General features: G+C 51.1%; 5 protein-coding genes across 5 annotated transcripts; 1 reads left to right on the forward strand and 4 right to left on the reverse strand.

Annotated features, from left to right (window-relative positions):
* Nucleotides 1-537: 537 nt before the first annotated feature.
* Nucleotides 538-2,740, reverse strand: SCP_0803700 (predicted protein; the record flags this gene model as incomplete). Its single annotated transcript, XM_027760960.1, has 4 exons — nucleotides 538-808; nucleotides 871-1,165; nucleotides 1,217-2,439; nucleotides 2,493-2,740. 4 exons carry the CDS (start codon nucleotides 2,738-2,740, stop codon nucleotides 538-540), a joined length of 2,037 nt encoding a protein of 678 aa, XP_027616761.1.
* Nucleotides 2,741-3,067: 327 nt separating this feature from the next.
* SCP_0803710 (predicted protein) lies at nucleotides 3,068-4,516 on the reverse strand (the record flags this gene model as incomplete). Its single annotated transcript, XM_027760961.1, has 5 exons — nucleotides 3,068-3,080; nucleotides 3,138-3,199; nucleotides 3,251-3,312; nucleotides 3,364-4,430; nucleotides 4,485-4,516. The coding sequence occupies 5 exons, from the start codon at nucleotides 4,514-4,516 to the stop codon at nucleotides 3,068-3,070; spliced, it is 1,236 nt and encodes a 411-aa protein (XP_027616762.1).
* Nucleotides 4,517-5,079: 563 nt separating this feature from the next.
* SCP_0803720 (Mitochondrial import receptor subunit tom70) lies at nucleotides 5,080-7,455 on the reverse strand (the record flags this gene model as incomplete). Its single annotated transcript, XM_027760962.1, has 12 exons — nucleotides 5,080-5,163; nucleotides 5,216-5,471; nucleotides 5,525-5,605; nucleotides 5,664-5,859; nucleotides 5,922-6,121; nucleotides 6,183-6,363; nucleotides 6,417-6,480; nucleotides 6,528-6,637; nucleotides 6,690-6,836; nucleotides 6,882-7,029; nucleotides 7,078-7,124; nucleotides 7,182-7,455. The coding sequence occupies 12 exons, from the start codon at nucleotides 7,453-7,455 to the stop codon at nucleotides 5,080-5,082; spliced, it is 1,788 nt and encodes a 595-aa protein (XP_027616763.1).
* A 135-nt stretch (nucleotides 7,456-7,590) lies between these two features.
* SCP_0803730 (2-(3-amino-3-carboxypropyl)histidine synthase subunit 2) lies at nucleotides 7,591-9,728 on the forward strand (the record flags this gene model as incomplete). The annotated part of the gene is made up of 11 exons (XM_027760963.1): nucleotides 7,591-7,773; nucleotides 7,834-7,952; nucleotides 8,024-8,101; nucleotides 8,173-8,333; nucleotides 8,389-8,627; nucleotides 8,681-8,822; nucleotides 8,885-9,054; nucleotides 9,115-9,241; nucleotides 9,291-9,386; nucleotides 9,446-9,550; nucleotides 9,607-9,728. 11 exons carry the CDS (start codon nucleotides 7,591-7,593, stop codon nucleotides 9,726-9,728), a joined length of 1,542 nt encoding a protein of 513 aa, XP_027616764.1.
* A 165-nt stretch (nucleotides 9,729-9,893) lies between these two features.
* On the reverse strand, nucleotides 9,894-11,521 carry SCP_0803740 (hypothetical protein; the record flags this gene model as incomplete). The annotated part of the gene is made up of 5 exons (XM_027760964.1): nucleotides 9,894-10,715; nucleotides 10,780-10,901; nucleotides 10,960-11,329; nucleotides 11,395-11,435; nucleotides 11,491-11,521. 5 exons carry the CDS (start codon nucleotides 11,519-11,521, stop codon nucleotides 9,894-9,896), a joined length of 1,386 nt encoding a protein of 461 aa, XP_027616765.1.
* Between the last annotated feature and the right edge of the window lie 611 nt (nucleotides 11,522-12,132).

Consider the following 12,132-nt stretch of genomic DNA (forward strand, 5'->3'; position numbering starts at 1 on the left):
ATGGCTTCCATAGTTATTCCTACATTGCTGGGGAGAGTGAACCTCTCAACGATGAGTTCAGGATGGTTCCGGCCATGCAGCCACTGGATCCAGCTTACACTGCGATGAGATTAGCTGACTACGCGGGAGCGCCACGGTAACACGACCACGTGACGTGCCCGCGTCTCCTCCTGAGAGTGGGACTTCGGAATGCTTACGGGTACTTCAAGGAGAACAGGTGAATAGCAAGCTTCAGCGGAGCTGCAGAAGGACTTTACTGTTGCATTACTTTACTTTACTTTACCATACATACTTTAGTTGTAGCTGACGAGGTGCCTTTCTGTACCTGAGCCACATAGTTGGCGTAGTCAGCTAATTTCATACGTTTCCACGTTTCAATGTGCGGCGCTGCGAGTACACATTAGTTGTTCATCCATTATGGAGTATGTGCAGTACATCGTTCGTCTCAACTAATCTTCACAGCAGCGCTTTGTCGCGTTCTCATTACGAGTGGATCCCCATACAGCCCATTTAATAGGCGGAGGACGACGCTCGAGCCTATCTGTCACCTCTGCGCTCGTCAACAACAGCTTCGACCCACTTCAGAACAACTGTTTCTAACATATGCTCCCATCCTTTCTCTTGGCGCGCCACTATAGCAGCGTCGAAGACGAGCACGTCCTCAGGGTTAGTGCCTGGAAAATGCACTACAGAGTGGGAAGGTGAAGCGTGCGGTGTCGACGCGACAGTGGGGGTAAGGCCTTCCTTCGCCAGCTTCGCCTTACTAGTGGAGGAAATAATCGGCACAAGGTAACGTAGTTTCAGAGCCCTAGTGAGGAGATAAGTTGGGATGAGCGAGGTGCCTCAGAATATCGAGCCCGTTTTACATACGCAGTCCAGAGTTGCAAGTTATCCGTTCGTCGGAAAGTCCAACCACGCTTACCATTATCACTCTGTTGTGCCTCGCCATTGGACTGCGCCTCCAGCGCAGCAATGTCGTGAATCGCGTCCTTGCTCACGAAACCCCACGGCTTACGCGAACGGCGCACGCCAACGTTGTACGCCACGCAAAGCAGCTGGCCGGAGGAAAGGGCTTGCAACAGAGCAGCCTGGTCTGCAGAAGAGGACGGCAACAGAGGCTGCAGGGCCGACGGTAGGTACGCCAGCAAGAGGGCGTGCAGGCGACCTGGACGTGAAATTAGCGCACACTCAGCAAGCAATATCAGTCAAGAAGCACCTAGTGGATCGCCCGTGAAGCTTGACCGTTTTGCCCACTCTGGCAGGTCTTCGTCGTCTACGCTGTCCTCCTCCGTGAGAGATTCCATAGCTTCTGGCTCTTCAGTAACGACCATGTTTCGCATTGCATCCAACATGCCCGTCGATACGACCCTCCGGCTCGATCTGTGCGACTCCGTCTGCCCCTCTGGTCGTGTGATTCCCTCGCTGACTCTGCGCTTTGAGCGGTGGTCCTTTTCCTTCTTCGAGACGCGCTCCCGCTCTCGCTCCCAGCCCCTCTTGCCGTCCGACCCGCCGCCGAAAAGCACCTCGTCAACAGCGACTACGTATTTTCCGATTACCATGCGTTGGCGATCGAGCTGGTCCAAACGCACGTCCTGGCGGTACAGCCATCCTCCACCAAGAACAAGCCGCTCATCCCAGTGGTCGCGCTTATCGCGTTCCTCCTCGCTAAGGTTATTCACGTCGTACATTGACGCCTCATCCTCCCAGATGGGTATCGAGCGCTTACGTCCGCCGACATCGACGAGCGAGATCGACACAGTGGGTTCTCCATCCAGGAAATCGTGGTCATCGAGGGGGGTAATCGGGGATGTCCCTCTAGAGGTGGCGGTTGCGTCCGGAGTAGAATCGTTCTCGCTTTCTGAACGTGCATCGTACGCATCGTCCTCGAGTGGAAGGCGGGCATACTCTTCCAGATCGCGTAGCACGGTCAGTACTTCAAGGGCACCGCGACGGATGCCGGTGAGAGGTTCCGAGGCAGAGTCGGGTTGAGAGACGAGTCGCTTGGGTAGAGGGGAGCTGGCTAGGTTCTGGGGACGGAAGTGCTGCTGCTGCCTCGGCGTGGCAGATTCGTCTGGAAGGGAAACTAGATAGTTCCGCACGGTGCGCACGGCGCGCGTAGTAATCTTGAGCAGCTCAAGCACGTCGACGTGACCGCTGATCTTCCCGCCCACACTAAGCAAATTCGGATCTGGTGCCTGCGTGCGTTGCTGGCCATCCAGATTCCATCCCGCTGCGACCGCAGAGAGATCGTCGATGACTCCCGGGCGCAAGTTTGCCGGGTCCGTCTCGTACGTTTTGACGAAGGGCGGGAATGCCGGTGGCACAAACTCCGGCACGACAGGTGGGGGCGGCAGGTCGAACTCTCTGAGCCTCGGGAGAAACGGCCTGTTGGATGGGCCTCCTATGGCGGGCACCGCACCACTGGGTTTGTTTAAAGGGCTGGCGGGCGCACTCAGCATGAGCGGTTAGTTAGGTTCTACTATGTCACTCACTTGCTTTCAGCTGCGATTCCGGACTTCGTGAAGTAGTGTTGAAGGTGCTCTATGCTCCCCAATGCCATCACACTCTCCCGTTTTGCGGCACTGCGACTGAAAGGCTTCTGGAGCTTGTTGGACGAGTTCATATTAGGGTAAAACGCTACTGAGCGTCGCACTGATTTCGAATTCCTTGATCCAGCAACTGAGTCCGAGCCGGGAACATCCAGCGTGGGTGTGGTTGGTATCGATTGCGAGGTATCCATGCTGTGAGGTATATTAACGTAGCAGATAGAACTAGGAAAACGACCTGAAGTTCGTAGAGAGTTTACAGCCTGTAAAAACCATTGCAGCCGAAGAAAGTGTTGGTGGGTCAAGGTCAACGTCCCGTGGTATCGGTAAGCGGCGGTCGACCAAGTCTGTCATAAATTCTGACAACAGCAACGTTCAACATGTTCAGAACTCTATTTAACAAACAGTAATAGACGAGTCCATGTGTCCGTGAAATTTACAAGTTACAAAGTCAAGCGAATGAGCGTAGATCGGAAGTTTAGATCTCGAATTCAGCAGGCCTCTGGTCATCAACTTCAGGGTCACACACTCCTGCTTCTCAAAACATGAGCAACGAAGCTGCTGCTAGAGGAGAACGAGGAGTTATCTCACCGACGTCCTCCGTGACTGGAAGAGGCCTTCCACGAGTAGTTTCGGTAAGCGCGTAAGAAGGACTGGAGGAGAAAGGTAAGCGAAGCAGGGAGGTGAATGAAGAATTAACTCACCGATGTCCCCCATGACTGGAGGAGGCGTACCACCAATAGTCTAGATATGCGCGCCCGAACGACTGGAAGAGAAAGGTGAGTGAGGCAGGGAGGACATTGTACGACTATCTCACCGATGTCCTCCATGACTAGAGGAGGCCTACCACGTGTAGTTTGGTATGCGCGCCGGAAGAAGCGAAAGAGAAAGACGAGCGCTGCAGGTGACTGAGTGGTCTTCATTGAACATTGGAGAGGGTAGAAAAATCGCAGTGTAATTCGCGCAGGGTAGGGAAGGAGTGTGGTGAATCGCGGATGAAAGAGCGATCGCATAAGGAAGGAGTAGAGCAGCAGATGAGCTGAACGAAACAGGTGCGGTGACGTCCGCAGGACGAGGTGTGTACAGAGCGGGACGATAGGAAGAAGGTAGGTAGAACAGAGCTTGGCTACCGGAGGAAGCTGTGATATGACGAAGGGGTAGAGGTGCGAGTAGAGATACGGTGATGTCCACAGGACAAGGCGTGTACAGAGCTGGAAGATGGGAAAAAGACAGGCAGAACAAAGCTTGGCTGCCGGAGGAAGTAAGGATATGACGAAGGGGTAGAGGTGCAAGCAGAGGCGCGGCGACGCCCACAGGACAAGGCGCGCATAGAGCTGGAGGACAGGAAAAAGACAGGCAGAACAAAGCTTGGCTACCGGAGGAAACAGCAATGTGACGAAGGGGTAGATGTGCGGTGATGCCCACAGGACAAGGCGTGCATAGAGCTGGAGGACAGGAAAAAGACAGGCAGAACAAAGCTTGGCTACCGGAGGAAGCAGCAATGTGACGAAGGGGTAGATGTGCGGTGATGCCCACAGGACAAGGCGTGCATAGAGCTGGAGGACAGGAAAAAGACAGGCAGAACAAAGCCTGGCTACCAGAGGAAGCAACAATGTGACGAACGGGTAGAGGTGCGGTGACGCCCACATGACAAGACGTGCATAGAGCTGGAGGATAGGAACAAGACAGGCTGAACAAAGCTTGGCTATCAAAGGAAGCAGCAATGTGACGAAGGGGTAGAGGTGCGGTGATGCCCACAGGACAAGGCGTACATAGAGCTGGAGGATAGGAAAAAGACAAGCAGAACAAAGCTTGCCTAGCAGAGGAAGCAGTAGAATGACGAAAGGGTGCAAGCAGATGTAGTAAGAGAAGCGAGCAATCTGTCTGTGACAGAATTGAACAACGGCCTGAGAGAGTTGTCGGGAAAATGCAACTTACTGGGACACCTTGAAAACGAAGGACATGGACATCGCTGGACGACCGCCGGCAGTCAAATACGGTCAAAGGAGTGTAAGGTTAAAAGAGAGGAAGGTTTAAGGAGAGGAAGTGCCGAGTAGCAAGAGACCGTCCGCTGGGAACGAAGACAAGATATATCGTCCACCGCCGTGCAGTACGCAATGGAGAGTAGCACACATTTGTGTTCAGACTGACCATTTGGCAACAGCCTGGTAATTTTGATCTCAACTGGAATCGATCGGTCGGTCGAAACGTGAGGCTTCCCCCACGGCAGCTTAGACTGGCGATACAACTTCAGTTGACTGACGCTCCCTAGGGTCATTGAGGAACACTTACAGCCTGTGAAGTCCCCACGTGTGACCTGAATAATCAATTCAATGAGTCGAGTTTTAAGGTACTTGCAGCTGCACTAACACCGCTAATATCTCTGTTGGTAAAATGATAGAAAGGAGTGATGGGCGTTATATTGAATGGGACTAAGGTAGGTAAGTGCGACGGACGAAAGCTCCACTAATCGACTCAGCATCGATATATACGAATCCATTTGCAGGAACGTCCACAACATTAGTGTTACGCATCACATCATGTTTCTTGCCATCTGGTTCAGCTGGCCAGCCATCGCCGGATAGTTCTTCATGAACTCGACTTGAGCGGCCGTGGCCTACGCGAAGGTATCAGCACCGATATTCAAGCGGACCCACGACTCCGCTCACAAATTGATATGTGAGTGCATTCATAAGCTCCGGTTCGCTTCGAGCGAGATCCGCCTGACGCTCGAACATATCCATCGCAACATCAATCTTACCCTGTTGCAAGCTAAGCTGGGCAAGGGTCGCCACTGCCGCCTCGCATTCTGGGTCGATCCGCAGCGCCTCCTGGCAACAACGCTCGGCAGCACCGATGTCTTGCTTCCATTGGTACAGCGCGAGCCCCTTGTTAACTTGGGGCAACGCATTGATCGGTGGTGGCCTGTGACACAGCCGTAAGTAAAGACAACAGAAAACAAGTGAGTTCATCCTCACTTCGAGTTCTCGAGTTCGATGGCACGATCGAACTTCTCCACGGCATCTTGGAACCGCTGCTGATCCAAGAGAAGCTCGCCGCTAATCAAATAGCATGCCTATTAATTTTTTGCCTTCCAATCTTCTGGAGCGAACTCACTAATAGTTCTGTGGCTCGCTACGCCCCGGGAACGCCTTGAGCGTCCTTCGGAATGTCGCCATGCTGTTCACTAAATTACCAGCTTTGTACTGTGCGACCGCGAGTTGGATGTGGCTAAACACGAATTGGTCATCCAGCTCAGTGGACTTCGTGTAATTTTGTGCCGCTTCTGTGAATTCGTTCATGATGAACAGGACTGAGCACATGATGGTTGGGCATGTCAGTATTAGTCAGACATAAATTGTACTGGCGATTTGCCTTGACCACGATGGTAGTAGATATCAGGGTCATCGGCGTTATGCTTGATGGCTTCCTCGAAGCATTCAAACGCCTTCTTGGGATCGCCCTGCTCCATGTATACGCTGGCAATCTTCACCCAAGTCTGAGTTAGTGAGGGCTGCAGATCAATTGACGCAAGAAAATCCTCCTTGGCACCGACGACATCGGTCATCAAGAACCTAGGAAAGAAGACGACTGATATCAGGTCAAGCATCACAAATGAAGCATAGAGATACGCACTTGTACGTGCCACGAAGGTTTAGCGCCTCTGCTTTGCCCTCGTTCCAAGAGATTCCCTGCTCAATAGCCTCGTTCACGAGTGACAGTGAGTGAATGTAGTCGCCCGCCGTCAATGCCTGAAGAGACAAGATCAAAGTGTTATCTCCGGTCGACAAATTTTCCGGGAGGACGGGCAGCGATCCTGCCAGAGGCATTAATAGCTGTAGAAAGGAATAAAAAATACAAGACCCGCACTTGACCGGAACGCTCCGAAATACGCCGAAACAAACGTATGGGACGGAAGACGTTGGACACGAGTCTTGAATAGGATAAGTATCAATGGCCCTTGTCTGGGACGAGACGTACGGATAGTATATCTGTCGCCTTTTTGGATGACAGTTTCTTTAATACCCGTTCAACTGACTGCGCTGCAGACTCGTTCTGGAACTTGTCGAGGATTGTGGCGGCAGTGTAGTCTGACCTGTTAATCAGCCGCACGCATTACACAACATGGAATGGAGCGTGTACCGCGCAATGCTCCTTCAAATTGTTCCAGCGCTTCGAGCGCCGTAGCCCGACGGTTCAGCGCCTTCACGTAATTCGAGTCGAGCTTTAGTGCCTCATCGCAGTCTTCTATCACCTTCTCGTGTTGAGGAGGACTGATGTTGACATAGCCTGAAACGCGTCAGCTGCGAATAACACGGTTAACCTATCGCTCACAAGCCGCACGGTTGCTGAAGAAGACAGGTTCCGGTTTTGGTGTGACTTCTATCGCACGAGTGTAGAGGTCAATGGCGGTACTGAACTTGCGCTGCTGGTATGCTTGGTTGCCCTTCGCCTTCAATGACGCGGCAGCTTTTGACCGTTCCTACGCCCGCACTTTAGAACCGAATAACGTGCATAATTCAACACATACCTCGGTTGACATCTGGGCAATCTGCTCCGCTGTAAGCTTGAGCTCCTCTGAAGTAGTTACCCATTTACTATCGCATGACTGAACGATGACTGCACCCGACGCACCCGTCTCTTCCTCAGCAACCTTGGGCGAACGCTCCTCAAGAATGGGGCCATCCTGATCCTTCACCGTTTTGCGCTTTTTTGAAGACTTCTTCTTGTCCTTCTTGCGCTCTCCCTTCTCAGCATCTCCTTGGGAGCTCCGTGACGTCGAGGCAAGGTACGCGACACCACCGATGGCAACAACAATTGCTGCTGTGCCAATTATGAGAGTACGCTTGTTCTCGGAGACGAAATGCTGGACACGGTCAACAACGCCTTGCGACGTGGAGGAAGACATGACGGTGCGGATCGGCCTGGCGTGCGCTCGGCGCGAACAGGACTTGGGAAAATTTGGTCATTCACACCGTGGGAATCAATATTCCGAAAGAGGGACGTTACCGAGGGTCCTTTCTCTCTGCCACGAGTGTCAGCTATGGATGCATTCAATCTGTCGCCCGAGAGCACTGCTTTTTCTGCATCTGGTGAAGATGCTATCACGCGAAAGATCGACGTCGCCGTGGACCGTACTCGGGATGATCTACCCGTCGAAGATTTCAAAGGTTACTATGACATCCAGCGCACAGTGGAACAAATCAACCAAGGAAACTACAAACGGGTGAATTTTTTCCATTGCGTATACTGAGGCGGAATGTTCAATTGTTGTTATTCGCCGCAGATAGCTCTCCAATTCCCTGACGAGCTGCTGCACGACTCTGTCCCCATATATCGGCTTCTAAAATCGCGGATTGGAGACGGAAAAGAACTCTACGTGTTAGCAGATACGTCTTATGGCAGGCAGGCTATCATTCTGTATCTCAGAACTACTGCCCTAACGTTTTGTGCATCAAAATTTATTATCAATGAAGTTGCTGTGTAGACGAAGTTGCTGCACAACATGTCGATGCTGATGCAGTAGTACATTATGGTCATGCTTGCATGAGCCAGTACGTTAACTATGCGTGTCAGCAAAATGTTGAAGCTGATTGCTGTTTTTATTCACGGTGGACGCGCTAAGAACGTCTCGTCTGCCTGTCATATATGTTTTTGGGAAGAAGGAAGTTGACCCGTCGGACTGCGCTGCTAAACTATTGGAATCCGTAAAAGCTTCTTCGTCAAATCCTCTTGAAGGACGCATCTTTAGGCTCAAGTGCGACGTCACATATGCACACAGAGCGGGTCAGTGTACGACCGACAACGATTAGTTCTTATGGCTGACGTCATATTTGTGAAGATTCTATCGTCGATGAGCTCAGAAGGACACTGCCATCATCAACACGACTGTTGCACAGTCCTGTACCGCTCTGTTCTGTTCCTGCGGTCACGGGTGGCGATGCGAATGAGCCAGAGAGTCACCGACATGAAGCAGACGATCAAGTCCAACATTATGACTCGCCTGTGGAAGAATCCATTATCCTGTATATCGGTGGAGAGAGCTTGACGTTAACCAACGTGCTTATGACACATGCAGAGGTACCCTATTTTGAGCTGAACTTTTTGAAATACTGCAACACTTGTCATCACAGGTACACTCGTATGACCCAAGGACTAGAATTGCACGCCTAGAATCTTCACGAACAAATAAACTTCTGATGAGGAGATACGCCCTCGTTCAAAAAGCCAGAGACGCCGACGTCTTCGGCATTCTCGTCGGAACTCTGGGTGTTGGTGAAAGATCATTTCATTCTTCGCCAGAAAACTATTGCTCACCGCCGTTGAACGGTTGGCAGCGTCGTATCTACCTGTCATTTCATACTTGCGCACTATCCTCTCGCGTGCACAGAAGAAGAGCTACACCATCAGTGTTGGCAAGCTGAATCCTGCAAAGCTAGCCAATTTCTTAGAGATCGAATGTTTCGTTCTTGTTGCATGCCCGGAAAACAGCGTGATAGATGCAAAGGTAAGGTGGAACTAGTTCTACTTGGCCTAGCAGCTTATGGGACATCCCGACCTTATGCAGGAATTTCTGCGGCCAATAATTACTCCATTTGAATTGGAAGTTGCTCTTCAGACCAGGACGAATTGGACGGGGAGATATGTGCTCGACTTCGATAGACTGCTAGCAGTGCAACAAAGCTATCCTGAAGGTAATAATTTCTCCTTACTTGTAGGTGTTGTTGACCAAGGATATCCTAGCGTCAGAACAATCTGCGGAGACAGAGGAAGAAGATCCCGACCAACCGATCTTCTCGCCAGTGACAGGAACATATCGTCATGCGAAGCGGTATGGAGGTAGGATATTGTTCACTTTCGTAGTGCCGAACCCGGTTAAGAACATCGTCTTTCTGTAGCAGCTGGAAGAACAACCGATGTCGAAGATGGCGCAGGAGTCGACTCTGCAGTCGTGTTGCGCAACCAGGGGAATACAGTAGCGACACTCACGGATAGCGCAGCGGGTAAGAAAATGTTGCTGAGATGATGCTAAGATATTGTTACTCATTCTTGATGTCAGCCCAGTATTTGCAGAACAGGACATTCAGAGGGTTGGAAGTGAATAATGGACAGGATGCGCCGAGCGTATTAGAGCAGGGACGCAGTGGTATCGCAAAGGGGTATCAAGACGATCACAAATAGCACTACTTTAGCGAGAAGAGCGGCATGATATAAGACTTTGTGAGCGGCACGGAGGCACATAGCGAAGTCAGTACTTAGGGTTTTCTGACCGATAGAAACCGTTTACAGCTGTGGCCTGAGCGAAGAGTCGCATACCAAGGGAAGCTAGCGTGAAGAATACTCGGATCAAAATCTGTGTGCATCAGCCATGAAGTATCCCCACAAATTTTTGTAGGCAGGGCAGGACCCAGTGACAAACCATTGCAGCCATCTCCATGACTTCGGGACTCTGGGAGTATCAAAGTATCTCTGCATCCCCACCGCCTCCAGCCAGTGAGGGAAAAATCCGGCATCCGCCCAGTCGATGATCCATAACACGCCCTCTTTCGACAGGATCATATTTGATGGGCCCAAATCGGCGTGCACGAATGAAAGAGACCAATCGCCGCCGACTATCGGAGGGGGTGGAATAGGTCTTTGCTCCGACCTAAGGTGTCGCACGTAACGGGCCCACCCAATATGGGCAATCATCTCGCACCGCAGCCGAAAGCTTCTGGAGGAGGGAAAGGGTCCGTATTCTGTTTCATCAAATAGAGCACCACTGAATGACCCGCCGTCTACCGGACCAGGAACGTCCCGAGTCAATTGGTGGAGCTGGGAGATATATGACCGGAGAGTGCATGCAACACGGAACTGCATGAAGAAAGACAGAGAATCCCAGCAGTCAACCAGCATCTGGCCATCCACGAGATCCATCGCAAGCCAGTCCGAGAGATTGAGGCAACGCGGCTGCGGGACCGGAATTTTTGTGTGTCTGCGCACGTAGAGCATGTTCTCCAGCTCCGTGCGCGTAAATCGTTTAACTACTAGTGAAGGCGTGATTTTGTGAACAGTGCTGGCATTCCAAAAGGTCGAGTAGGTTTTCAGCTTATCGTCCCAGGCAACGGCTTCGGGGGTTTCCAAGAGAGCGTCTACTTTGGCGTCGTCTAACTCAACTGGGTCAGGTGTCTGTAAAAGCCATGCATAAAAATCAGATCAAAATTATGTTTTCAATATATGGTCAAGATGTTACCTCTTTGTTTCCTGGTACCGGGAGCGAAAATGTTGTTGCTACGTGGCCTAGAAACCAATTTACCAAGGTATGAATAATGACTGCAGTTGACCGTCTCTCCTCGATGGGGTGCGAATGGTTTACTGTACAAGGGGAAACATGTTCCAGCAGAAAATGTGCCATAGTTGCGGAATTACACACCGATGAGTTCTTTGAGATTGTCAATACCTTGATTAGTGACACTGCTCACAGCTACGAAACGCATGTCGTATTGCCAAGGACATTCTGCAGCATATTGGCGAACCTCCAGGTCCATATCAGAATAGTTTTGTGGAATGAGATCCAGCTTGGTGCCAACGAGCCATATCTGCAAGGTGTGAGCTGTTTCCAAGACCTTGCGACCCAAGACCACTGCCTGCGACAGACCAGCGTACCCTTCCATGAGGTCGAATGTAGATAACACAAAGTGTGAACCTTCGCATGAACTGGCAAACTCGACATCATCGCCACAATCCGCCATACTGAACCGAAAAACACGTCGATCGCCAGCTCGCCTATAAACGTTCTTGTTCTATGTCCAGAAAATAATGTAACTTTTGGGCGTAAGACATTTATGACAGAACTTAGGCTGCTCACCATGCGAGCGATGAGAGTACTTTTGCCGCTTTGCGGACCACCTGGTTTGCAATTTGAGCACGCGCTCTGTACAGGACGATAAAATTGATCATTAACCTAGCACAACAACATGGACAGGTATGGTCATGTTCCAATGCGGAAATAGCAAGGTCTATGAGACTGAGAAGAAAGTGACTTGAGGTTGGGTCGACGATTCTCGACATAAGCGGACAATCAGCGCCCGACTTGACTTGTCATGAATAAATAAATCGGCTAACAATATTACTGCATTTACTGAATTAAATAACAGGATGGTTTCTCAACAGTTCACTCCGACCATAGAGAATATAACACAGCCTGCGTTGTCAGCCTCACTCGATAGGTACACTGCGGCAGTTGAGTACACCTCCTGCGACGGAGGTATGTACATTGGCGTTGAGTGGTGGTCGGCCCGCGAGCATCCTCCGAAGCTGAAGCTTGGCCCAACACCGAGCATTTAGTGACTCAGAGGGTCCAACCTTGATAAGCCCTCAAGCTTCGTGCTTCTGATAGCACGTTGATGAACTTGGAAGCACATGGATTTCGACTCGTGTAGAATCCCTATGGCCGCCGTGATGAGATCAGCCGCTGTGTGGGTCCAAGTTTGGACACCTGCGAAACTTGTCACCAATTGGGTCGGAGCATCGAGTCAACGCGAGCGTCAGCGCTTCGGTTGTGAGACTTCATTCTGTAAAAGTTATATCGGATGGTACTGTGGGT

This window comes from Sparassis crispa (genome assembly GCF_003851025.1).
Source record: "Sparassis crispa DNA, contig_000007F, whole genome shotgun sequence".
NCBI classification, from domain to species: domain Eukaryota; kingdom Fungi; phylum Basidiomycota; class Agaricomycetes; order Polyporales; family Sparassidaceae; genus Sparassis; species Sparassis crispa.